General features: G+C 46.2%; 1 protein-coding gene across 3 annotated transcripts in view; it reads right to left on the bottom strand.

The window, feature by feature from the left end:
* The window catches only part of GARNL3 (GTPase activating Rap/RanGAP domain like 3), a 146,914-nt gene that overhangs the window by 91,472 nt on the left and 29,327 nt on the right, over positions 1 to 26,115 (bottom strand). For 2 of the 3 annotated variants that reach the window (XM_084799369.1, XM_084799371.1), the window contains exon 3: positions 14,386 to 14,455. In XM_084799369.1, the coding sequence (XP_084655495.1) occupies positions 14,386 to 14,455 (70 nt within the window). Of the gene's footprint in view, positions 1 to 14,385; positions 14,456 to 15,494; positions 15,583 to 26,115 lie in introns of those variants that run through there. The other variant, XM_084799370.1, reaches the window with a different exon arrangement.

The following is a 26,115-nucleotide window of genomic DNA, read 5'->3' on the forward strand; positions in this document are numbered from 1 at the left end:
GACCTTTGAGGAAAAGGGATTCTGAAGGGAGGGGTCAAGAGCCTGAGAAAGAAGTTCACCCAGAGGATGCTTTGAGAAGCAAGGAGGAAGCTCCCCTGTGCAGAACGCAAGCTACACTACCACGGGGAGCAGAGAGGTGCAGGGAGACTCAGCGGTGGGGACGGGGGATTCCCTGGCACCCCTGTGCACTTGTAGAATTCACACTGGCACCAGTGGGTTCGGAGCTGTGGGAGGAAGGCACGAGCCCAAAGGTCTGAAAGAGGTCACAGCCTCTTCGCCTTTGCCACCTAGTCAAGGGCACTTGGTTAAGCTCAACAGAGCTTCAGCTACCATGTTGAGCGCCAAGGGATGGTTTATTGCTTGGGGTACTTGCACTTGAAGTCACATGAGCACACAGCCACTCTGTGTGATTGTGGCACAATCTTTCAACAGCAAATTGCCTTGAGACATGGTGCTTTGATTGTGTGATCTCCTGGTAAACACGGCACCATCTGCGTGAGGGTCAGCTGCTGGAGGCATATGCTGCTGGAAGATGCTCCAAAGAAGCCAGTAAGGAGGCAGGACTAGGAAAAGGACCTCTGTGTTACAGAGCTGGTGACAAGGATGAGCAAGGTAACGTGCTTCTCTGAGGATGAACTAAGGTGTCCGTGTGGTCTCTGTAACAGGCCAGTTAATGAACGGTGACTGCTCATAAGCTGAAGGGAAAACAAACAGGAAAGTGGGGGAAGGAAAGGGTTTCACAGGAAAGCACCACAACTAGGGAGTGTCAGAGAGGGCACTGCAGTAAATGCCTGAGAGACAACAGTTCTGCTACCCTGCCAAGCAGCTGCCCGAACCAAAGGATGGTTGGACAGGGGGCAATATTCTTTATAGTCTCTCTCTTGCTCTGTGCTTTAGATAGCTGGCATTTTCTCAAGCTTTTGTAGGGAACTGAGCAAACACAACTTTCATAGCCCTCTTCCAACCAAAGCCCCTGTTCTATGTGAATTCCAGAGCCACTGGTTCAGATCTGCGCAGAAGAGGGCCCTGCCAACCACGCCCCATCGCAGAGCGCTACAAGACAAACTCCAGCTAGGTGCTGGAAGTTATGAGGAAGCTTTGTGTAAGCTGCCCGTGCAGCAGTGATGTCTGAGGGCTAGGTGTGTGTTCTGGATGCTGAAGACACAAGGCCTGAAGAGCTGATTTGTTTTGCTTGAGGATTCTGTAGGAAGAAAAACAACACAACTACCCTCTAACATAGGAGCCATGAAGACACGCTACCTACGATCATGAAAATAAAATGAGAGAATGCATGCCTTTAACTTCTCTTTACTATAAAGCTGAAATAAAAGCGCAGCAAAGCAGCTGTTCCCCGACGGGGTGAGAGGACATGTTCTCTTTACAACAGCGAGCTCTGTAGCTCACAAAACCCGTGCACATGGATAGGACAGGAGGCCCCTGTGTCTCAGATGATGATGAAGAGCTTTCCTGGGGAAAGGAAAGAAAAGAGTTTTAGAAAACCCAAACAGTAAATCTAGGGGCAATTGCGCTAGCCTGTACTTCCAGCTACATGGGAGGACAGGGCAGGCGGATCACGCGTCTGAGGCCAGCCTGGTCTACACAGAGAGACCCTTTTTCTTACACAAAAGAGAAAGGAAGCAGAAACAAGCCTCGGTTTATAAGCTGACCACAGCATGAAAAGGGACAAAGTGAACTGCACTCAGGGAGAAAGAAAAAGCTGTCATGGAGCATGGAGGAACGGGCAATGGCCACCCTTTTTTTCTTTTTATTTTCTTAAATGCTGGGAATGGACCTTGTGATTATGCAGCAAGCACTTCACTAACTAATTTCTCTGGCACCTTGATTCTTATTCGAAAGGTCACAGCCAGCAAATGAAATTAGACTAAATAAGAAATAAGAGATCTAGATAGGAGACAATGCTGTTTCTGGAGAAGTGTCTGTGTATTCAAAAGATGACACTTGCTTTTAAGTAAAGGAGAAGGAAACATAGACGCCCAATCTGCACGTTAATGTGACTGTGAGAGGGACACACACTGAATCTCCGAAGCAACTACCCGCAGGGGGTGGGATGCTAAAGATGGACTTAACTGTCCTCTCTGTGCTTTTCAGCGTGTTTCCTTTCTTTTTTCTTTCTTGTTTTAGTTTTGGTTTTTTGAGAAAGGGTTTCTCTATGTTGCCCTGACTCTGTAGGCCGGTCTTGAACTCACGAGATTCACTTGTCCCTACCTCTTAAGTGCTGCAATTAAAGGCCTGTGCCACTATGCCCGACCTTTTCAGTATATTTCAAATTCTCCTATAGCCAGCATATATGCTTTTCAGAACCACAGAAGGATATTAAGAAATATATCCACTTCTTTATGCCTATATGCATATACACAAAAGTAAGAACTAATATAAGATGTAGTGGAAAGAAATAATCAGACACTGGATTTTTTTTTATGCAGAACTGATGCTCTAGCCAGTATCTGGACATCTGGCAGTGAGCTTGGAGCTTGTTGGGGATACAGCAAATAAGGTAGTCCCTGTGCTTAGCAAGGTGAAGACCTGCAAATAATTATAAGGCAAAGTATGACTTGCATCTTGGAGAAATGCAAAGAGATACAAGGTGCCAAAGAGTGAAAGGTGGAATGGTCCATTAGCACAACCAGGCAAGGGTGCATGCAAGAGCTGAGACTTGGCAGAGGCATGCGGAGAAGGGCATTCTGGGAGGATGGAAAGTATAAGGAGACCTGAAAGGCTGTGATAATCCTAAGTAGAGATCTGTTTGCTGGATCCTGGGCCCCATGAGCTAAGGCTCAATGACGGGTAAGAGGAGGTTGTAGAAGCCCTGGGAGATGAGGCTAAGCATGAATTTTACTGCCTAGGAGCATGGTGCTGAAGGCCTGATGCTGTTTGGCTGAAAGCATCAGGATATTGTTAGAGCTGTACGTGAGGGCAAGCATCTGAGCAGCAATGAGGAAAGCAGAGCCCACGCTTCCTGTTAATTACAGCTGAGAAGGCAGTCAAACCAGGTTTCATCTGATGGAGAACCTTTGAATGGAATCTTTTAGAAGTCAGAGGAGCCAGAAAAAAAAAAAAAGGCGAGGTCAAAGGAAGAGGAAATGAAACAGATGGCACCCAAAAGGGACTGTGGGAAGCACGCATCTCTGCTTGGAGCTTATCCTACCTCTTCAGGAGAACAGGCAGGCAGCACACACGGAAGTATAAGTCACCTTCAAAATGGACTCTCCTAAAAAACAAGCATGTCCACTCCAGACATACAGAAGCAGAGTGCAGAGTTAAGTGTTAGGTATTGTGAAGTTCAAGGGTGCTGGAAAGGTGTAGGATCATAGCATTTTGCTGCTTGTTAAAGATGTACCATTTATTTTATTTATGTGTGTGTGCACATGCATGTGTATGTGTGTGTGTGTATTAGTATGCAGGGGCTTACAAAGGCCAGACAAGTTACAGGTGGCTGTGAGCATCTTGGGAACTTAACTTGAATCCTCTGGAAGCAGCAAGTACTCTTAACCAGCAAGCCATATCTCTAGCTCCAAGAAAACATAGTTGACTGCAGATAAAGTATGTGTATGGGGAAGTGGGCAGCCTGTCACCTACCACCTGTGAGACCACGGGCCAGGTTGCTACCTTTCAGAATCTCAGTGATCTCTTTTGTAAAATGGGGTGATCCTCTCTGTGGGTCTTGTGACATTTCAGTTAGTTTGTGTATACAAAGCACCCAAAAGACCACTGGCACTGGCTATGTGCATTGATGTGAATAGCAAGACGGCCTTTGGTGCTCTTGTCAGGACCAGTCTGGGTGGGAGCAAGAAGGGCAGCATCAAAAGAAGCAAGGAGGGAAGTCACAGGACTGCTGTGTGGGCCAGAAAGAGAGCTCAGAGAATCGCAGGAGTGTATTCCCAACGTGACTCACAGCTCTTGAGCCAGCTCAGTTTGAGATATGTTTGAAAGACTCTATTTCATGGAGACTTCAACTGACCAACTAAAAAGCAGAGGCCAAAAAACACATGACCCCCCAGAGCATCTGCTTTTCTTAAGAGGGTAAAGTAATTCATTATAAACCTCAAACAACAGTAACTGGGGTGTGAAACTGTGGGACTTTTCTGATACATCAGTCATGGTGGGGACATTGAACTTTTTTTGGTCATGATTTTTGCTGCTAAATTTACTTAGTAGGTAAAAGGGGACACGAAGGACTACGGCTCAGCTCTACCAAAGAGGTATCAAAGCTACTCTAGCTGTGGAATGGCTTTGTGCGCCCTGTGAAGATGACGGTGTGGCCAGAATCAGGAGGAAGCTCAAAGAAGAGGGTCTTTGCCTAAGGGCACCAAGTCCCATGATGCCAGCAGAGGCCACTTAATACACTAAATAAGTGCCTCTGCTTCTGAGAACCCACAGCTCTGTTTTCAGAGTCCACTCGAAGAACGGCTGGCAAAGGCATCTCCCTACCCATTTTTTCAGCAGTGTTGTAAGATGCAAGAGAGCAGTTCTCACTCTGCATGTTCACGGCACACTGTCAAGTTCTACAGACTTGATGGCAGAGCCACATAAACTCAGAAGAAAACCTGGGGCTTTTCTGAAAGCTTCAGAACTGAAAACACTTTCTCCTCATCAGAGCAGTGTACAAGGCAGTCACATGGTTCCATCAAGCCAGAGATCTGCTTTTAGGGGATGCAGTGAAAGAGATGGCTCAGCGATTAGGAACACTTGCTACTCTTGCAGAGGACCAGGGTTTGATTCTCAGCACCCACATGGGGAAGCTCACAATCACCTGCACTCCAGCTTCAGGGCAAGGACACCCTCTCTGGCCACTGTAGGGCACTGCATGCGTGTGGTGCAGACAAGTAGGTACACACACATACATAACATAATTTAAAAACATTTGCTCATGGTCATAACTGATGTTCCACATTGCTAAACCATGGCCACTGATCTGCAAGTAGACACAGGCTTGCAGTGGACATGTGAAGGAGCAAACCCACTAGGACACAAGATGGGGGAGGTCAGGGCTATGATCCAGCAGGTGATATGAGAGGCTGTTCGGAGAACACGAGAACTCTGCATAGTCAAGGTGGGAAGCTGTTCTATTCCATCTCTTGTACCAATGAATTAACCTCCGGGTGTGGTGGCGCAGGCCTTTAATCCCAGCACTCGGGAGGCAGAGGCAGGCAGAGGCCAACCTGGTCTACAACAAGAAAAAAAAAAAAAACCAAAAACCAAAGAATTAACCAAATAAGCAATGTGTTTGCAGTCTGTGTCTCCAGTTATGAAATGAAAAACGAAATTCAACATACAGATCATGATTTGAAAGGGTCTCTTAAGGTAGAGCAGGGCACCATATCCTACCACTGGAAAGGCTACAAGGCCCAAAGAACACCACACAACTGTACGAGCCGGAGATGGAGCTGAGCCAAGGTGGCCGCAGAGGCCCTGAGAGCATGGCCTGAGGAGGGAAACACAGGAGAGAAGCCCTGTGGCCTCAGGGAAGAGCATGAGTGGCATTCGGCCCACAGAAGGCAGCAAGCCTCTTACTCCTTGGAGGGCTGGCATGGAGGTGGCATCATCTGGTATTCTTACATGGTGTGTGTACAGCTACTGGTACAGTTTTGCGCCCCAGCTACCCATGTCATCAGCCAGACCTAGCTGCTCAAGATGCTTACCAAATGGCTGGTCAGGTGCTATGCTAAATCTCATGTTCTTGTTGGTCCCAGGAAACTAAGTCATAGAATCATACCGTGAGAAAAGCAGGGTGGTTTCTGGGGCAGCAAGAGTCAAAGTCATTTAGCACACGAGACAGGTGTCAGTGGGAGACAGAAGGACTGTGTTGTTCAGGGTTGGACGGAGAAAATGCAGTTTTGCTTACACCCCACCTCATGTTTTAAAGAGGGTTTGAGACAGTGTACGGAGCTATATCTTACTCAAAGGATGCAATTAGACACAGAGCACATAAGGGGACATCAGAGGTAGGTAATTGATCTGAACACAAGAGGGTAAGATTAGCATGTGTGTTGTAAGAGGTAAGCCACAAAAACAGCTCTGAGCTGCTGGAAGCCACTGCAAAGAGAGAACCCCTTTACTGTGCATCAAATGCATGCAGTACTCAGAGAAGCCAGAAGAGGGCGTTGGAGCCCTGGGAACTGGAATAACAATTATGAGTTGTTACTATCAGAATACAAGCCTATAGACTAAGACATAGACCCGGGTTTAAATGTCACTTCTGCCATCTGTTAGGTCTGGGACCTCATCATCAGTACATGGGACCCACTCGGGATTCACACATGTTTTCTGGGCATCCACAGAAGGAGGCACAGCCAAGCAACATCTACCTCATCTGGTTGTCTGTGAACAGTCAGTATGCAACTGCATTTCAAAAACTCAGCATAGCACATGGTAAGCATTTAATAAATGTTAGAACTAACAATAGCAACAGTAAACTAATAGCCACAACAGAAGACAGCTGGCTCCGTGCTCATGCGTACACAGCTGAAGGCCCCTCCAGTGCTATTCTCAGAAAACAGCCTAGTAAAATTTCAAAGTTGGCAAAACGGATTGTCTACAAAGAGAGGCTAGATTGTGTTAATTTGCTGGTGAATACTCCAATATGTATCTTGAGGTCCCTTGGGGAGCTGACCTGCTGCATAAGACTTGGACATAAGCCAGATACACTGCCCAAGTGGGGATTTTAGTTGTAGAAGGCTTAATTCTTGATGTTCATGAAAGATATGATGTTACCATCTCTAATCTCTCAGTTTGGTCATGCCACATGGAATACAATTTTGTCCAAAAAATTCCCATAAGCAGAAGGCATCGGCTCCAAATGGAGAACAACACTGCTGTTGGGGTGCTGAGCCAGCAGGCAGGTCCCCCGTTAGCAAAAGGTCATCTCTGTAGTCCCCGAGTGTAGTTTAAATCTGTGCCCAAGAAAAAAAATACAAATGACTTCTCACCTAATTTTGAGGGAGGGTTAGGTGAAAAATCTTGGCCAGAAAAGTGTTCCCATGCAAGCCCGAGGGTCTGAGTTTGATCCACAGAAGTCCTGTTTAAGAAGTTAGGCATCCATCTAACTAGATGTCTTTCGTCATTGCTGAGAACGGGCTATCTTGCTGAGTCACTGGGCAAAGGGCTCCCACAGACACCCCCACTCCGAAGAGCATAGGCTATTGTCAAGGGTACTGGTGTCTCCCTCCACACCCCGGGGGTAGAGTCCTATTGCTGGAGACATGACTAAATTATGCCTTTGGATATGGAGAAACTGAGCCAGTACCCAACTGGAAGCTGCATCCCTGCTGGTAGCATTCATGGTACTGGACGGTACTTGACCCACTACTGAAGGGGAAGAGAAATCATCAGTATCACATAGTTATGAACCCTATGACCTTCAAAAGCAACTGGTCTACAAGATATACTGGTAATAGTGTGCAAATGTTATGGGACTGACCAACTATGTTTTTGTTTGTTTAATATTGGATGTAAGGCCCACTTCGTGAGATGGAATCCCTATCTGACATGGCCAAAGTGGTCAAGAATAGAAGATACAAGACCAGATAGGTCCTGGGCCCTAGGGGGAAACCTACTACTCTTATTCTGCCAAAGGAACAGCAAGGAAATGAGAGGTCCACAACCGGACAATGTGCAGAGCGAGGGACTTATCACATCTATCCCACCAAGGCTCAGAAATACATATGGAAGACGGCACAACGATTTGAAGAGTCAGAGTTAATGATGGAGGACTCCAAGGAACCAGTGTCTTCTAGATACAACAGGATGAAGTACTCATAAACTCACAGAAACTTGTGGCTGCAAGCACAAGACCTGCACAGGTTCAAGCCAGACAGGATCCCAGCACTGAGAAAGGGATGCGGGTACAAAGTCCCACCCCTAAGCAAGAAGCTGTCTGCAACTGATGCCTGCTGGGAAAGGGAAACCAGTTTTCTCCAGTGGAGTGTTAGGAGATATATCAACCACATTCTAGGGCAGGCCCATGCTCAGGAGTAACTGGCCAACATAGCATGAACTCCATCTCTCTCTCTCTCTCTCTCTCTCTCTCTCTCTCTCTCTCTCTCTCTCTCTCTCTCTCTCTGTGTGTGTGTGTGTGTGTGTGTGCGCGCGCATGCGCACATGCGTGCACTCTTTGTTTTTGTTTTGGTATATTTGTCTTAGTAAGGTTTTTTTCGCTTTAATTTTCATTTTTTGTTTTTGTTTTTGACAGAGAAAGAAAGAACATGATGTTAGGTAGGCAGAGAAGTGGGGAAAATATGGGAGGAGTTGGGGAAGGGGAAATATCCTCAAAATATATTTTCTAAAATTTTTATAACAACAACAACAACAACAACAATAAAGCTGAGCATAGAGGCATGTGCTTACGGTCCCACAGCCACTTCTGAAGAGACGGAGGCAGGAGGAGTCTTAGGGCTCCTTGGCCAGGCAGCCTAGCCTAATTGTTGAGTTCCAGCAAAGTGAGAGAGCCTGTCTTAAAATTAAAAAGCAAGGAGTGTGGAACCTGAGGAATGACACCTGATGGTGACCTCTGGCTTCTATACACACGGACACACACATACACACACACTTGCGCGTGCATGCACACACACACACACACATGCACACACAAACTGAACGACAAGTAACCTTGGAGTATAGTCCGATATGAAAGTCTGCCGATTTGGAACAAGTGTGTGGCCAGCCATTCAGCGTGCACACATGGCAGACATCTTTTGAGGTCACACCAAGCCCTCGCCACCTTCAGAGAGAAGCATGCATCTGTTGCTTTCCTGCATGGCAGAGAGTATGAGTTCACCCACCAAGACACAATGCCAAAAAGGAACGCACCACATTCTAGCCGGATTCGTGCTAATCTGAAATCACTTGCAGATGCGTGACTTCCCAGAAGCACCACGAGGCAGGGGCGCATGACAATCTGCAGCTGGGCTGCGCCGGGCAGAGGTCTGTATTGCGCTTATAGCATTGATCACTTCCTGCACATCAGCTTCCTGTCTGTCCAGTCAAAGGCCAAGAACACATCAATAAAAGCTACAAACAATCTTTTGCTGCCCCTGACAGATTTCGGTAGAAAGCCATGGGAGATGGTTGATGGTGTAATAGCTGTGCCTTGCTTGGACTGTTGCCAGGAGGGACTGGACTCGCAATCCATCAGGAAGAAAAATGGCATATGTTGAGGCAGGATGCACAGCAAGCTAATGAGTGTAACTGTGTTGGTGGTGGTCAAAGGGGCTTGGTTCCGCTTTTCCTTTATTTATTTTTCATGGGTTAGGCTGCTCTGTAGTTTCTCTCAAGCTAGAACATTCATTCATTCATTCAATATTATTACTGTGCTTAGTACAGGGTTATATGAGCAACCAACTAGCCAGGCTTCCTATTTGGGGGAGGCTTACTAATGTGTATCCTTGCTAATGGGACGAATGAAAGGGGCAGGGCTAAGAGTGCACTAGGAGAGGAACCAAGTTTCATGAGATGCTTGTAAACAGTACACTGCACGAGGGAACGATGTGGATCCATCTTGCGGTTCATATGTGTGTGTGTGTGTGTGTGTGTGCGTGCGTGCATGTGTGTGTGCATGTGTGTGTGTGTGCGCGTGCGTGTGTGTGTGTGTGTGTGTGTGTGTGTGCATGTGTGTGTGTGTGTGTGCGCGTGCGTGTGTGCATGTGTGTGTGGGTGTGTGTGTGTTGTTTTCTGAGATGGTGGCCTCACTGAAACTGGACTGTTGACTGGCTGGCTAGTGAGCCCCTCAGGTTTCACCTGTTGCTGCTTCCCAGTGCCAGCGCTACAGTGTGTGCTGCCACACCTGTTCTGAGGTACAGAGCACATGAACTCAGACCCGGAGGCGCGTGCAGCAGGCACTCTCCATACTGAGCTGCCTCGCAATGCACAACCGCTCTTCTTTAAACTGACTCTACGTCCTCTTCAGAGAAATCTGTTCTCTCCAGAAACTTTATTGAGGGAATGGTTCTAGGAGGCTAGTTTTGTATCAAATGACCCCACTACCCTGATATTTACCCAATCTAAGAGGAATGAATTTGTGATTTTTCTATTTGAAGTTTGAAACTCAAGTTCAAGAAATGAAGAGACCAAAAAAAAAAAAAAAAAAAAAAAAAAAAAAAGAGAGAGAGAGAGAGACTTTGGTGGGAATTAAGAGTGGGAACCTATGTGATCCAAGGAGACTGGGAAAATGACACCAATTTAGTAATAAAAAATGTATGAAAACTTAGCATATACCAGTCTTGTGTCAAGTTCTAGATGTACAACAGTGAAGAAGACAGCTACGGATCCTACCTCACTTGTAATGAGTCAGAGAGTAGAGAGTAAGTCAACTACTAGCAAACCAAACAGCAGGGGGTCGGAGTGGAGTGGGGGTGGTGAGCAAGGTGGAGAAAGGGTCATAAGAGTAAATGGTGCAAAGGGAACCACACAGGCAAGTAAGAAGGAAAAGACTCCATGTTCTCAACATTTCAGACTATCACTCTGCTGTTAGACCAATGAGATAGAAGAGAAAACCCCCAAATTAACTCACATAAACAGCGACTGCTGCATTTGGAGGGTGCTGTGACCTACCAAAGGAGGAAAGGGCAGTCTGCCTGATACGGTGCTGGGCAAGCCCAACGTGTGCATGTAAGAGTGAAGGCAAGCTCTCCGCTCACACGCATATAGAGACTAGCTCAAAACGAATCAAAGACATGTAGCTGTAAAACTCTTAAAAGAAAGGGGACTGGAGAGGTGACGTGCCACCAAAGGCAGCTGGCTTGGAGAGGGAAGAGTGGGATGGAAAAGCAGAGGACTGGATGGGGCATCATGTGGACTGAAGAGAAACAGCTTTCCTGTCCCTGGAGGCCCCGCTGTGTGGCCCTCCTTTTGCCAAAGGGACTTTCCCGGACACTTCTGGCGAGTTACCCTGCGGTGGAGCCAGACTGCCTGCAGCTCACTCACATGCTTCCCGGAAGGAGACAAGCTCGGGTCACCCCGGGCACAGCTGAGGTCAATGTGGCCCAGTCTTCGAAAACTGTTGACAGAAGCTGAAGAACCCTGCCACGAGTCTACAGGCAGCTAGGCTTCCCGTTTCTTATGAAATGTATGTCGGCCGACACCTGTGCAACGACGTCCTGAGGCTGCCCTCATTACTCATGCAAATGGCACGCTTAGTTGTGCCCAAAGACTTCTCTAGCTGTGTTGTTTAATGCCAACACGTGTGCTAAACTTTCAGTGTCCGGGCACCTCGCTGAAGTCTGAGCTCTGTGGTTCCCCACAAGCTTCCTCATAGCAGGTTAAGGAAAGCTAGACTCATCTCCTGACGAACACAGAACATACACATCAGGGTGTTTTAAACCACACAATAGACCACCACACATGGACACTTCACATCAGTAGGTTCAGCCAACTACATGGAAAATACTAGGGGGAAACTGTCTTTTATGAACATGTGTGAACTGTTTGTTGTCATTGTCTAACATACAGTAACCGCTGGCTCTGGGGCATTTATCTTGTTTTAGGCACCATAAGTGCTCAAAGGTGACTTAGTGTGTGTCGGATATATGCAAAGATGCTACTTTATGTAAGGGGCTTCAACATTCTCAGATTTTAGTACCCAAGAGAGTCCTGGAACCAATCCCTCCATGGTACCAACTGTACTGTATTACTCTGAGGTGAGAGAAAACATCACTCTATTGAAAAAAAAAAGAGTCCCAATTTCAAGTGACCTTTTGATCTCAAAGTTGGACTTCTGTCCATTTCACTGTTCTCAGCCACCCAACCACAAGGGCGGATGTCATTTCCGAAGAGGAAAAACCAGTCACAACGTAGTTTCATAAAAGGAAGGAGACGTTACACAGAGAATGGTTCATCATGTGACAGCCAAATCAAAGTGGTGACTCTGAGGATGACATGCATAGAAGATATTTACAAAACAGTTAAATGGAAAAAAAAAAGAATAATGCAAAATTCAGTGGATGATTTTAAAACCACCATGTAAAACTGAAGTGTATAGCCTTAAAGCGCAGGGGTGCTGGAGAGAAGTGAAAACACTTGCCACAAGGTAATGAGACTGTTCACTGAATTTTAAATGTTTATATTTAAGTGTTAATTAAAATGTGTTTGTTTGCTTGTTTGTTTATCATTTATGTGATTGTTCTGCCCACATATATGGCTATCTGTGGGTGTTAAAAGAGGGAGTTGGATCCCCTGGAGCAGGAGTTACAGATGACTGTGAGCCACCATAGAGGTGCTGGGGCTTGAAACTGGTCCTCTGGAATAATAGCAAATGCCCTCAACTGCTGAGGTATCTCTCAGCCCTATTTAAATTTTACTTTATAAGACTTTGGGAGGATGCACACATAGCTCCAGAGGAAAATGATGACAAATAGCTGAAGAACTTGCCACCCATCAGCTTCCCTGTCAAGTCACTACTCAGACTTGTGACTGAGGCTCTGCAGCTGTGTCCAGGGGCTGACAACATCAATGGCAATCTGGCAAACGTCAGAAACTCAGACAGTGGGTTAACTCTAGACCTGCAGCATTTGTAACCATGCCTCGATAGCTTTCCTTATGATTTTGGTGTTTGCCCAGCTCATCCGCTGCCCTCAAGGACCACTGTGGTGTTCTGTGACCGCCACGAGTCTGCAGCGTTCACCTGCCACTCCCACTGTGTTTCTCTAAGTACCGTTCTCACTGCTCACGAGGGCTCCAGACCACTTCTTGGACCAAGCCCAGTCTTCATCTGACTATGGAGGTTCTACTGCTACTGAGTTCCAGCTTCACTGCTGTGACAGGTCAACGGGAATGTGCAAAGTGCTGGGGGCCACTGTTGTATCTCAACCCCATGGCAACGCTAGAGAAGAGAATGCTGATATCCCTATTCTATGGATGAGAAAACTGAAGACAAGAGACGTTCAAGATCATGTCATTAGTAAATGATGAAGCCAGGAAGACTTCAGAGCCTGTGCGGGGAAATGTCACACATGGACATTTCACATCGGCACATTCAAGCTCCGTTACTGATGACTGGCAGCGCTGTGTAGAGGAGTGGAGATAGAAGCCAAAGCCTGCTCGCTTTGTTACCACTACTCCATGCTGCCTCACCTCTGCTGGGCAGAGCCATTTGCTCACTGCTCTTGTGGAGCATCATTGTCAAGAATATCTGCCATTTATTCTCTGTCATCCTCCCGTATTCCACCGTCCTCCATGAGGCCTTCCAAGCCATCTCCCTGAAGTTCCCTACTAGGGTGGGTGGCTCCCTCCCTTCTCTTAGCTCCTATCCTGTTGTCTCTGTGTCTCTCTCTAGCCTTTCTACTCTGAATTATGCTCATGCTCAGGCTCCTTAAGGAGAGGCAGTGGGCTGAGCCAGTGGACCAGGTGTTGACAACGACTGAGCCAATGGATGTATCTTTGATGGGGCTACACTCTTCAGATGATGCATCGAATCTGCTAGCTGAAGGATAGGAAGCCCCCGAGAACAAGGACCAAACCTTTCACTTATTTTATACTTGAGAGATACTCAGCCCTGGACCAGGCACACAACCCAGTCTGTTTTCTATGCTTAGAATCAGAAGGCCACTGGTACTCAACTCTGGTGTAAACTGCTCTCCTAGTTAAACCCTGCAGTGGGTACTTGCCTATTGTGCTGGCCGACAGAAACAACTCATTTTTAATCAACAGACCAGTAGGGTTAATGTCCTCTATTATGATCACTCATAACCAGTACAGTTTTTAAGCACATTTTCTAAAATTGGTTCAAATCCCATCCAATTGGAAGACTAAATCACAATCCTATCTTAAAAGACTGAGTCTATCAATGCTTTCATCTCATTTCCCTCTTTAAAGAGGAATACACACTCTAAAAAAATCATATCACAAACTCCAATGTCTCTTGTTATAAAAATTAGATATTTTCATTTTAGACATTAATCATCTGTTACAATTATTGATTAGTCCAACTAAGAGGCCTATAACAGGAAATTATATTTTCTAACTCCTGTCCCACACCCAGAAAGCAGAGACAGAATCAGAATGGCAACAGTCATTAAACTTTTAAAAATATATCTGTAAACTTTCAGGACCAAGATAATATAAAAATGAAATGCTACCTTATTCCATTTACAAATTACTTAATACAATTCCATGCACTGCATAATAGAGAAAATACCAAGCCACAATGTATCTTTAACAAACTGGAAGACACAAGATTAAAGGTACGTAGCAATCAAGTGAAATAAGGATGATCAAATGACCATAACCTTTCAGCAGTTACTGATTCAAATTAAATCTTGACACAGCACTCACACAGTTTAATAATAATATATACAACGAAAGGGTTGATAAGCTTGGCAATCGTCCCTGAGTCTGAATCAATGTGCCACTACTGAATAGACAGTATTAACTTACCAGCTCCACAGATCCATAATGTTTCCTACTGAAATCCCCACGTCTACAGCCTAGGTCTTCTGAGACAGAGCTGGAACAAAAATGCTTCATCAGTATTATACATAGCGATCCGGCTACACACCTTCTGAGAAAAAAAAAAAAAAAGGCTGCTATGGAACAGGCTTGCAGTGCCCGGGCGCCTCACTGCAGGGGAGCCTCCTTGCAACAGACACCGTACCCAGCAGCCATTGCAGAGTCAGGCTTTCATGAAGCTCTCAGTCAAAAGAAAAAACGTCCAAGTCATCCCTAGAAGTATAGGCAATGATTGAATTAAATATTTAGTTCATTTGGAACCAATTGAAATTCCCAAAGCTACTGGCGGCTTATGATTTCATTCGGTATTACCGAAGGGGATGGCAGCCCTGCAGGAACTTGAGGCAAGGGACAAAGCTGCTGAACCAGATCTTGCAATTATCTTTTGCTTAAAAGAGTAGAGTCTCTTTGTCCCGAATATGCAACATAAAAATAACCAGCATCATTTAAGGCTGTATTTTAAGGAGGAGACAAAAATTCCCAAACCCCCATAGGCTCCCTCCCCCAGCATTTAAATTTTTTATGTGGTAACATATGAGAGAGAGAGAGAGAGAGAGAGAGAGAGAGAGAGAGAGAGAGAGAGAGAGAGAGAGAGAGAGAGAGAGAGAATGAAATATAAAATCTAACATCCAAGTATATTTATTTTTGATCTGGCAGCAACTAATACTCCCTACCATCCCCCTCCATCCCTACCCAAACAGGCTTAAGTCAGATAAGCAAACTCACATGCCATGGTCCAAGAGCAATTAGAATAAAGATGGAAATTGCTACTGCGTTTGCATCTTGCATGCACAGCTCCCCTCTCAAAAGACACATACCTAATTGGCCACTTAGTCTATCAAGGACTCGGCACAGTACCCATGAAACCAACAGAGCCCCCCTTCTCCCCCACAACACAAGCAGTTTTAATAAGTTTGCCTTGACTGTGCCATGCAAAGAGCTCTAATACGACAGAAAACAAAAATTCTGCAAGAATCACGTTTCATCTATTCAGACTAGTTGGCCCGGTCACATGCAGAGACAGGTGCGCTCGGTACCTTTTCATCCTTCCTTACAAGGTAGCTACATTGTCTAAATTACAGACCTCCTGGCACATTCGGGAAGAGCCTGACTCTGATGCTCAGCATCCTCAGAGTTGACTCTCTGCCAGGACACTGTCTGATAGGCTCCAAGAAAGACAGCATGAGAGAAATGAGATTAGAGTCTAATGGTATTCTGCCTCCACCATTTCACAGAGATGGCTGAATTAGTCTTGTATGAGAAATTTAACCTTTTCTCGCCCTCACTCCTTTAGCTGAAAACATGTGGCATATCAATGAAGACAGTTTGGAAGGGGGCGCCTAGGCTACCTTCCTGCTAGGCTGAACATGCTTTTCTCCCCTTACTCAAAACACAAGAAGTATTTTTAAGAGAGACTAAAAGTACTCCCCTCTGTGCTCTACCACGGTCTGGTCTCTGCCCATTCTTGGAGTGCAGTCTGAAAACACTCTTGGAGACACTGTCCTTACCCTGCACTTTGGTTCCAAGGTCCTTTCCTGTAAGGCTAGATCACCATGGGACAGCACATGCCCTTGAGAGGTGGGTCTTTGCATGGCAAAGAACAGGCAGAATGGATGCTCTGCCCAGACTGCAACACTGCCTGTGGTTTCAGTCAGGGCCATGATAAAATCAACATCAGCAGCAGATCAAACTCAACAACTCCTAACTTGAAAAAAGCAAAGAGAGAGGTTCTGTGCCTCTCCATGGGACGTCTTCAGGACCACTGAAGAAGTTCTAGGCATGGCAACGGCTCCCTATCTCTGTCAACAGCCAGTAAGCAGACACAGCAAAGATGACAGCTCTCAGTCCCATGACTCTATGCCACCCTAGAGGGCCTACCTTCCCTAGATGACAGAGGGGCAACCGTATCCCCTGAAAATGGCCAAGGAAGCCCCAGCTATAGGATGTCTGTTCTCTGCTGCCCTTTCCTCCCTCTGTTTACATTCCATCTGGTACCCTGCAATGGATTTGCTCATGGTGAGAACCAGGCTTAGGGCACACATTGTGGACTGTAAGAGGCATTCAAAGTAGCTATGTCAGAAATCCCTCCCTCCCCAGGTGTCCATACAAGGGTTCTCAGTGGCAGGGACACCCAAAGTTCTACCAAGAACTTTGATTGTTCCTAGTCCCTGCCTGGCACGGGGTGGATATGCAGTAAGCATGCATGCATCATCCAGATCTTCCTAGTGAGGGCCTGACAGCACCCCTTCTAAGTACTAAGGCAGGCGGCCCACTGCCTTTTTCCCTGATGGGCCTTTCCAGTCTCTCCATTTAGGCAGGCCTGGCCTAAAAGGTAGACACTGCTGTGTGCTAGACTGACAAACCTACTCCTTTTTCTAGACTCACTGTTGGACCATATTTGTTTCATCTTGTTATGAGACCATGTGAACTAGCTCTAGCCAAACAGGATGGGATCAAAGTGGCATATACCACCTGAAGGCCCACACCCTAGAGGTGCATGTCAATAGCCCTCCTGGTGTAGTAGGATGGGAGTGTCTTAAGGCCTGCAGCAGGGCAGCACTTCAAGATGAAAAAAATCTAGGACTCTGTGCCTGTGTGAATGGCATCAGAAGTGGAATGGAAGACACATTTACCAAAGTTCCGTATTTTCCAGTGTATAAAATGACTGGGTGTATAAGATGACCTCTAACTTTTCCAGTTAAAATAAAAAGTTTAGAATATACTTGATGTATAAAACCACCCTTCTTCAAAGCACACCCTGTGCAGCAGACTCGGGCATGTGTCTATTTGCAGGCAGGGTACAGATAGCCAGGTGCTTTATTAAATGCCGGCAGACGGGCAGTGCCAGCCTACACTGCCCCTTTAAGGTGCACTCCACACTCAACCTGAAGCTGAAATATCTCATCTTATGTCTCTTTCACGGTGAGCGGGTGGCCTAGCTTCTTTACATCTTCGTCAGTATTTGCAGTGGTCAGCACCCCCCCCCCCCCCACACACACACTATGTGTGCCAGACATGGAAAGCAAGCTGTAGGTAAGTACCCAGTGTATAAGATGACTCCCAACTCTGGCACAGAATTTTCGGGGGAGGGTTTAAAAAATCTTCTTATATGCTGGAAAATACAGTAAGTGTCTTACATTGGGTGTTATGACCACAATGACACAGTATGTGGGCCAGATTTAGCATACACACAGAAGTAAAGGACCTAGTCTTGGGAGCTAGAAAGGCAGTGCTCTGCCTTCTACAGCAGCAAAGTATTTGGTAAAGGTGAGATCTACAGCAACTCACAAGGTGGCCACATGCCCTCTGAAGCAGCAGCTCCCAGAAACTAGACCTGACACATTGATGTCATGTGCTGGTGCCCTCTGTTTTTATCACAGAGAAGAAAGCAGGTTCTAGAAAGAACCACATGGATGTTCTGGTGTGTTTTCATTTTCAGCTTCACACAACACAGGAACTGCCTCAATCAGACTAGCTTGTGGCCATGCCCATGAGAGACTGTCTTCACTGATGATTGATTGGGGTGGGCTCTGCCTGCTGTGGGAGACACCACCCATGGCTGGGCTATGGAAGCCAGCTAGCTGAGCATCAGCCATGAGCAAGCTAGCAAGCAGCACTCCTCTGCTGTTCATGTTTCAAGTTACTGATCTGTCTGGGTCCCTGTGTTGATGTCCCTCTACTATAGACTGAGACCTGGAACTACAAGCTGAAATAAACTCTTCCCTCTCTTACCTTGCTTGCCGTTAGAGAGTTTTTGGTTTTGTTTTTGTTTTTAACCACAGCTACAGAAAAGCAAGCTAGAACCACAGATTTAAGTAATGATAGAAATACAGAGACTCCAGAGAGCAAGAATTTCAGAGGCTTCCGACATCAGTTTCTATACCCCAAACAAGAAGTGTTCTGGCCAGTGAAATGTGGTGGGGGTGATGGGCACCTCGTCCGGATCTAAGAGGGAGCACTTCCTGTGAACAGTCTGTGGTCTTTCCCTTATGTAGGAGCGGGGATGGAGAGGACTGGGAGGACCACAAAGCATCCAGCAACAACAGGGTTCAGGCTCGGTCTTAAGTAACTACAGGAAGATTCTGAGGAGAAAGAGCCTCGCTAAGCTGTGCTCACTAAGTGCTGGGTATATCTACTGCAGTAAGGCTTTTTTTTTTTCTGTCTTTTGGTACTGGGGATTGAATCTAGGGCCTCATGTGTTCAAGTGCTCTACCACAAACTATATTCCAAATACTTTTTTTGTGTGTGGTTGTTTTAACTTTCTATTTTGGAATAGTGTCTTGCTAAGTTACTAAAGCTGGCTTTGAACTTGGATCCTCCTCCCTCAGCTTCCAAAATATCTGGATAACAGGCCTGTACCACTAGGCTCACCATAACCCATAACATTTTGTGCCGAATACCTGGGGAGGGGAGGCTTTCTGACATAGCTGCTTTGAGTGCCCCCTGAAACCCAAGCAATAGGCTTCATGTCCAGTTCCCACCACGAGCAAGCTCTGTAGCTAGCTGTCAGAAATGTAATGTTGCTTCCGTAGAGGAAGCTGTGGAAGATGCACAGACCAGGGTGACTCTATCACCCTGGCTCCTTTGAAAGCAGTGTTCTTGGAACGCAGCCACGCCCACTGATTGCGGAGGGCCCATCTGCTCTGGCGTCACAACAGTGGACTTGTGTAGTTCCAACAGAAACCCTGATGGCTTATGAAGCCCAACTATTTACTTAGTGGCCTTCTAAAGAAAACAAACAAAAAAACACATTGTCATTCCTGAATCGCTATAGTTGGTCTAAGGGTAACTCATAACTCCACATTCTTAATAGCCACAAAAATGCTCAACCTGACTCCCTGGGGGAGCTTTCTAACAATGTGGATCCCCATGGTTCTGGCTCCAGAGGCTTGTTCAGCCCATCTGCCAGCCAGAGAAGCCACACAGGGAATTCTGCTGCAGGTGTCCACAGGTGATACTTAAGAAACTGCTCTCCCAGATGCTCCTGGAATCCCTGGAAAACCTGTTGACCATGTACAGCATGTTCATAAGGAAGCACCAGGCCTGGGTCATGGGTCTGCCGAAGGGAGGTGAGTGCCTTCCTTCTAAGCACTGCTGCCCCCACCCCCTGCTCCTAGCCTCTCTGAGGACCAGTTCCCTCATCTTTAAATTGTGGGTGAAGATATTCCCTGTTTAGCAGAACTATAAAGACTCTATAAGGAAAAGCAGCCAGTATGCTAAGTTGACATTTATTACGTGAGAGCTCATCTGAATGTTTGCTATTATTATTGCCTCAATTATTAATCTCAATTTCCTCTTGGGTTTTTAGAGAGATCCAGGAAGAAGAGCTTGGCATAAATAATTAACCTTTAAAAGACTTTTAAATAAAACAACTTCTTCCGTCATGCATCAGTTAGACAGAGCCTGGTCCAAGCAGCAGGCTTCCTGGGACCAGACTGAGGAGAGTGTACCAATTTTAGCACCCATCTCCTCCCTAAGAGTGTTGGCCTAGTGGGGTGACTTCAGGTAGAAGATATTCAAGCCCTACTGCTGCTGTGACAGGAGAACAGGCAAGTGATGCCTGGCTAGAGTGGGCCACGGGAGCCAGGCAGGTGCAGACAGGAACCGGGAAGCTTCCAATTCCCTCTGTGCCATGCTGCCCAGGCTCTAAATAGAAACCCTTCTGCTTCGGCAAGTTGATGTGTAAGGATGCTGGATCACACTCTGGAAGCTTGAACAGCGGGGAGGACCTCCATGCTAAGTCTCTACATATGGCCTAGGATGGAAGCAAAGCCTTCTGCTCCCCACACAGGCTACAGCAGCTGCTATTACATAAGTCAGATTCCTGGAAAGTACGCTCAGGCCCTCTGCAGAGTCAAGAGCTGCTAAGACTGAGCAAGGAGACAAGGAGAGACAGGTGCTTCCCAAGGGGCAGCTCCCCCCACCCCCCGGTGCCCCCGCTGGTCCTGAGAACAGTGCCAGCCCTTATGACTTGCCAGACCCATGCAGCCAGGTTCCCATGAGTCTCAGACCCATTCAATGGTTAAAACCATTGGCATCAATAAATACTCTCCCTCGGCCAGTGAAGAGAGTCTGTGAGAAACGCCCAGCAGTTTTCTGAGGCTCAGTACCGGAGTTCAGTGTCATGAGCTCAACACAGGGCCGAAGGCCCCTGAGAAGCACACAGCAGGACACAGATGAAGGGATCCCCCACTGAAGGCCGATAAACTCTTCAGTGGTGCCAGGCTACAGACTGAGGCCTGGAAGGAGTCCAGGTTTCCTAACAGCTACCAAAATAGCATGATATTCAAAAGGCCAGTTATCTCGCTTTCTGAGACCCATGAAGAGACACAGAAGAGCAGAGACATGACTGTACACTAGCTTCTAATGTTGACAAACAAGAAGTCCTCTAGTGAAGGCCTGGAAGAAATCAGGAAGTAGGAAGCAAGGAGGAAATTTTCTAGAGTGAATGAATTTAAAAAAAAAATCAGGGCCTTTTATTTTTAATTTTAATTTTTAATGTGATGGGTGCTTCATATGCAAGGATACATTGCATCATGTGTGTGCATTCCCTTAGATGCTAGGAGAGAGCTTTGGATGCTCTGGCACTGGAGTTGTAGATGATTGTGAGTTGTCATGTGGGTGCTGGGAATTGAACTCTGGTCCTCTAGAAGAACAGGCTGTGCCCTTAACTGTGGAGTCAGCTCCCCAGCCTGCTAGTCCTCTTTTTATTTTTTCTTGAACACTGTGAAATACATTCTTCACATAATATTTATGCGTCCACTAAGTTTTGAAAAAGACATGTACCCAGATCAGTTTCACTAACAATCTCTACAGTCTTTAAAACTGCAGCTCTGAAATGAAAAGTGCTGACCACAAGTGGAGACGATGTGAGGAAGCTAGGCCACTCGCTCACTGTGGAAGAGACACGAGATAAGATATGCAGTTACCATAGGGTCCAGCAATTACACTGTGAGGGATTTATCCCAGAAGAGTGAAAATATGATGCCCACAAAAACCTATGTAAAACGCATTTAGTGTATGTTTTTTAATTATAGCTTCAAACTAGAAACAATCCAGATGTCTTCACAGGGGCAAAGACCAAAACAAACCGTAACATAGTCACACCTCGGAAAACCACTTAGCAGCTGAAAGGAAAGGCACCCACTATGCACAACAACATGAACGGCTCTTTAGGGTGCTATGGTGCATGGATTTCACTCAATACACCAAAGGATTCACTCAATACATTTCTACTTATATATAATTTTCTTTGTTAGTTATGTTTAGAGACAGCGTCTCAACACAGGCTAGACTTGTCTTGAACTCACAATGCAGAAGGATATCACTGACCTCTTGATCCTCCGGTCTCCACCTCCTGAGTTCTGGGATTGCAGGTATGTACCACTACTCCTGGCAGTGTGTGTGTGTGTGTGTGTGTGTGTGTGTGTGTGTGTGTGTGTGTGTGTGTGTGTGTATTTTTTCCTGGTTCTGGTTATCTCGGCCCCCACCCCTGGGGATAGAACTATTTGTTTCTTATCTGTGTAGGCCTGGGGCAATCTAAGCAGGACCAGTGGGTTCCATCACTGTTTCCTGCCTGAGATGCTGTACTCTAGTCATGCAAGATGTTTCCAATGGCATTCTCCGCGCTAGTTCTCACAAGTGCATACAAATCTACAATCTATGCTAGCTTCCTGGTAGGCTAAGGCAAGCAAAGTGCTTGAGTTCAGCAATTCAAAGCCACTGCAGGCACCTAGCAAAACCCCACTTCAAAGGAAAAGAAACGTTTAATGAGACAAAACAAGGGCTGGAGAGAAGGCTTAGAGGTTAAGAGCACTGGTTGCTCTTCCAAAGGTCCTGAGTTCAATTCCCAGCAACCACATGGCTCATAACCATCTATGATGAGATCTGGTGCCCCTTTTCTGACCTGCAGGTGTTAGTTACATGAAGGCAGAACACTGCATACTTAATAAATAAAATAAAATAAAACATAAAGCAAAACAAAAAACCTGTAGGGATGGAACGATAGCTTAGTGGTTAAGGATGTTACTGTTCTTCCAGAGGACCCAAGTTTGGTTCCCAGCACCCACATAAGTGGCTCATGACCAACCACCCTGGTTCCTGGGAATCTGATACCTTCTTCAAGCCTCAAAAAGCACCCAAAGATACGTGACACTCACACAGATAGATATAATATATGTGTGTGTGTGACACAGATATATGACATGCCGATAGATATAAACACATATACAAATGAAAATAATTTAAAAACCTGTATCTAAGTCAGTGGTGGTGCACACCTTTAACCCCAGCACTTGGGAGACAGAGGAGATCAGTGAGTTTGAGGGCAGCCTGGTCTACATAGCAAGTTACAGACAAAGCTACACAGTGAGACCCTGTCTCAAAAACAAAACCCCAAAACAATAACAACAAAAGAGATCATCACCAACAAAATACCAAAAGAGACAAATAAAAAACCCTACATCTGAAACTAGAGGGGCACACTCAGTGGGCAAAGTGCTCCCCCACAGGCAGAGGAACTTGAGCTCACCACAGGAAAACCTAGCATAACAGCACATGTCTGTAACCCAGCACCTGCAGAGGCAGGTGGATCTCTGTGAGTTCAAGGCCAGTCTGGTCTACAGAGTGAGTTCCAAGACAGCCAAGGCTACACAGAGAAGACTTGTCTCAAAAAAACCAACCAACCAACCAAACAAACAAACCAAAAAAAGAAAAGAAAAAGAAAGAGAGAAAGAAAGAAAGAAAAGAGAATTACACAATGAATACTATAAATAGACCTAAAACACCAGTGAACCTCTCCCTAGCCCCATTTTTACCCTTCACTCCTCCAATGCAGTTGTAAACTAAGCAGGTATCTACTCACAGCCCTTATTTTTATAGCTCTACAACCCACAGAAGCAGAGTGCCACACTCTGACACACAAATGGACATTTTACCATGAATATCTTTCTGCAAGTAGCTTCTCTGGTTGAGCGACATGCTTAGGAGATTTGTATTGGTACACTTGTGGCTCTAATTCACACACCTGGCCCTGTGACAGCATCTCCACTGTCCAGTGTCAGACGCTTCTGTGGTTTGTAACTTTTTAAAAGTTATATTTATTTATAGCTATTTGTGTATGTGCATGTACCATGGTGTGTGTGTGTGTACGCGCGTGTGCATGTGCCATGGTGTGTGTATCTGTACGTGCATGTGCCATGGTGTGTGTGTGTGTGTGTGCATGTGCCATGGTGTGTATGTGTGTGTGCATGTGCCATGGTGTGTGTGTGTGTGACTGTGCATGTGCCATGGTGTGTGTATGTGTGTGTGTGTGTATGTGCATGTGCCATGGTGTGTGTGTGTGTGTGTGTGTGTGCATGTGCCATGGTGTGTATGTGTGTGTGCATGTGCCATGATGTGTGTGTGTGTGTGTGTGTGTGTGTATGTGCTATGGTGTGTGTGTGCATGTGCCATGGTGTGTGTGTGTGTGTGTGTGTGTGTGTGTGTGTGTGTGCATGTGCCATGGTGTGTATGTGTGTGTGCATGTGCCATGGTGTGTGTGTGTGTGTGTGTGTGTATGTGCCATGGTGTGTGTGTGCATGTGCCATGGTGTGTGTGTGTGTGTGTGTGCATGTGCCATGGTGTGTATGTGTGTGTGCATGTGCCATGGTGTGTGTGTGTGTGTGCATGTGCCATGGTGTGTGTGTGTGTGACTGTGCATGTGCCATGGTGTGTGTATGTGTGTGTGTGTATGTATGTGCATGTGCCATGGTGTGTGTGTGTGTGTGTGTGTGTGTGTGTGTGTGTGCATGTGCCATGGTGTGTGTGGGGGAATGGGCATATGTCAAAAGACAAGCTGTGTGAATGGGTTCTCTATTTCCACCATCACTCTGTAGACCAGGCTGGCCTCGAACTCATAGAGATCTACCTGCCTCTGCCTCCCAAGTGCGCCACCACTGCTCATCCCTTTTCTGAGCTCCCTATTTCACACCTCTTAGCCCCATCTTTTCCTAATCATTCTGTAGGGTTTATATCCTATGAACACCAACTCTTTCTTAGTGAATGAATTACAGAAACCTTCCAGGCAGCAGTTTTCTTTTTGTTCCTGGTATCATTGATTGGGCTGAAAAATCTCAAATGTGAACCAAGATATTTTCAATCTCTTCCATGGTGGTCTTAATTTTTCTGACATATAAAATTCACCACCAGGATGTGCAGTCTCCCTCTTTTCCTGCAAAAGTTTTAAAGTTTCTCTACCAGTATTTCCACCTAAATATAGAGATGCCCGGCTCTCCCTGCCAGCTCCCTGATATGCAGCTTCAGGAGTGCGATCCACGCACCTGCGATTTTAACAAAAATATATTCCATCCACGATGCTATTACAGCCTGCCTGCGCAACACGGCCAGGCTCCTTCCTCACCCACTGGATGCCAATGCAAGGTACCTCCTCTATAAAACCCCCACAAACCACCCCTCTCTGTCTCCTTTCCTTGGGTGGGGGGAGAATTCCAGAGACTCCCAGGTCCAGAGATGCAGGCACCATCTGGTGTCCAATGCAGCCCCCGTGACTGAGTGCCGTTTACCAGCTACCTCAGAAGCCCTCCTTACCCACACTGTGCCCTCAGGGGCTCCAGTCTTCCTGTTAAACAGGTTTTCTCTGTATCAAGTTGAAATCCATTGCAGCTTAATTTCCGCCAGCTGGGCCTACATCGACACCCTTTCATTTTTCCTAAACTTCCTCGCCATCACTTACGCCCCCGGCCACCTGTCTAGTCTGGCTCTGCCCGCCCCTCCCTCCAGCCCTCCAGCCACCCAGCCTTCCTCCCTCTTCAGCTTGCTGAGTTTCTTCCTGCCTTAGGGCCTAAAGTGTCCTCTCCAAACTTTACCTTCTCCATACTCCCTTTCTCTAGGCTAGAAATTACGGAGAGATTTGATTAACCTCTCTCTCTCTCTCTCTCTCTCTCTCTCTCTGCCTGTTACTTCTGTTCAAGGTTGAATCTTTAGCATTTGACATAGCATCTGGCACAGAGTTAGCCCTTACTAGGGTTTGTTTGTTTGTTTGTTTGTTTGTTTTTTAAAATAATGGATGGCTGGGTCAATGAATGAATGCATGTATGCAAGACACCAGTCCTTTGGGGCCACACAAAACAAAGTAAGGTCACTTCTATGGCTGGGAGTCACTGGAGATGAGGTCAGCTCCACTGCAGAAGTGACCAAGGATGGGACAGGACAAAACAGACCATTTCAGAGCCCTCTCTAGGCTCAGGCCCAGAAAGACAAGCCCTGTGCTCACCACTGCACAGATGGCTGGAGTGGACTGAGTTGCACAGTGTATACATGAAATCTGTTTTTGAATCAGACATCAAAATTGTCTAAGAGTAATCTAAAACAAAACAAACAAACAAACCCAACCCAAAATTCCTAAACATTTCAGGTGTTAATACAAGACCAGTAGTATGACCGAACAAAGAAAAGGCAGCAAGAGCCATCACAGTGACCAAATGTCATTTCGTGACAAACCTAGTGTTGAGACTGGTAGCTTTCCTAAGCAGGCAATGCAACTGACACATTAAAAACTCAGTCACCTCCAACCATCAAAATGAACCCAACTGCTGTACTTAAGATTCTTGTGTTTGCCCTAGGCAGTGGTGGCACACGCCTTTAATGCCAGCATTTGGG

The sequence above is a fragment of the Acomys minous genome (assembly GCF_964271855.1).
Source record: "Acomys minous genome assembly, chromosome: 10".
In the NCBI taxonomy this organism is placed as follows: Eukaryota; Metazoa; Chordata; class Mammalia; order Rodentia; family Muridae; genus Acomys; species Acomys minous.